The sequence below is a fragment of the Morone saxatilis genome, unplaced genomic scaffold (genome assembly GCF_004916995.1).
Source record: "Morone saxatilis isolate NCDOM2014 unplaced genomic scaffold, NCSU_SB_2.0 Contig19, whole genome shotgun sequence".
NCBI lineage: Eukaryota > Metazoa > Chordata > Actinopteri > Moronidae > Morone > Morone saxatilis.
This window is the reverse complement of record NW_023339751.1, coordinates 24,949,271-24,950,553: the sequence shown is the minus strand read 5'-3', so window position 1 is coordinate 24,950,553 and position 1,283 is coordinate 24,949,271. Positions and strand designations below refer to the sequence as shown.

Genomic DNA, 1,283 nt, shown 5'->3' with positions numbered 1-1,283 from the left:
TACTTCATACTACTACTTCATACTACTATTTTATCTTTCCATTAGAAGGGACTCCAGTGTCAATTTACTGTTTAGAATAATGACCTTGAAAACATAGCCAGGCCAAAGTCCTGTCACAGTGTGATCAAGCATTATCTACTTTTGCCTCTCTTACCTTTCTCTACTTGAATCCTGAAAGCCGTCTTGTTTCTTCGGCCATACTCCATTCTAGGGATACAAAATAAACCAAACACTTCATGACTGTTAATTTACAGATATTAACATTTACAAATCAATATACACCCAGTGTCCAGTATAACTGAAACAGATGCAGTCTAATCCAACAACCCAGCAATAACTCCCACCTTCATGAAGGTGCTAATGGCACAGACGGTTTCTGTCCTAATTCTTTTCTTTGTTTTGAAGATATTTTGGGCTAAAACTTTTTATGCCTTTATTTTGAAAGGATAGATGAAGATAGACAGGAAATATTTTCAGATCCACAAACTTAGTTAAATAGCAGAAGAGTCTTGATGTGGAGTTGATTTTAAAACAGAAACGAATGGGTGTTAAAAAACACATGTATTTTTGCCATTAGGAGTTGTACAATTGCGATGTTGCACTATGAGCACCATAGCAAGAAAACTCATAAAACCAAATACGCTGCTAATGGCTGAACAGACTCGCACTGGACAAAACGATTTTCAAGTCATTTTACCTAGCAAGATAATCGTAACACGCCACTTTCACATGGACAGAAAACTCACCAGATAATCTTCACTTTGTTAGTCTTTCTCAACAAACAGAAAGAGATAAATCTCCTTAAATTTACTACAGCTTAGATGACCTAGAAAATAGTCAAATTTAAAGAAAAGACTGCAATGGCAAGTGGTACGATCCACATTAAAATGTGTCTTGTTTTTTGCACAATGTTGACAAGATCCTTTTCATTGATTTAAAACCCCAAATGGGCGGGACATACGTATCTATACTAGGGAGGCATTTTAAATTAATTCGCCCCTTTTAGCTCACCATCCACGCGAGGATTGGAGCAAAATACTGTTCATATTCTACTTTGCGCATTTTTATGTTAGTCATCAACTTCATTGAAATGTGGAGCAGGAAACAAAATAAACACCCTCACCAACAAGAGTCTTTTTTGAGTTTTTCCACTTTATCTCAACAATCACCATCCTCTTGTTTGGTGGAAAATAAATTCCTTAATTCAGCGAAGGATGATAAAAACAGCATCTGTTACAGTCGCTCTCCTCAGCTGCACACGGAGCCAGACCGTCTATGGTAAC

General features: G+C 36.9%; 1 protein-coding gene across 2 annotated transcripts in view; it reads right to left on the bottom strand.

Annotated features, from left to right (window-relative positions):
* The window catches only part of nvl (nuclear VCP like), a gene marked incomplete at its 5' end in the record, with an annotated part of 13,564 nt that extends 13,357 nt beyond the window's left edge, over positions 1-207 (bottom strand). For both annotated transcript variants that reach the window (XM_035663998.1, XM_035663999.1), the window contains 1 exon segment: positions 155-207. In XM_035663998.1, the coding sequence (XP_035519891.1) occupies positions 155-207 (53 nt within the window).
* Positions 208-1,283: the final 1,076 nt, after the last annotated feature.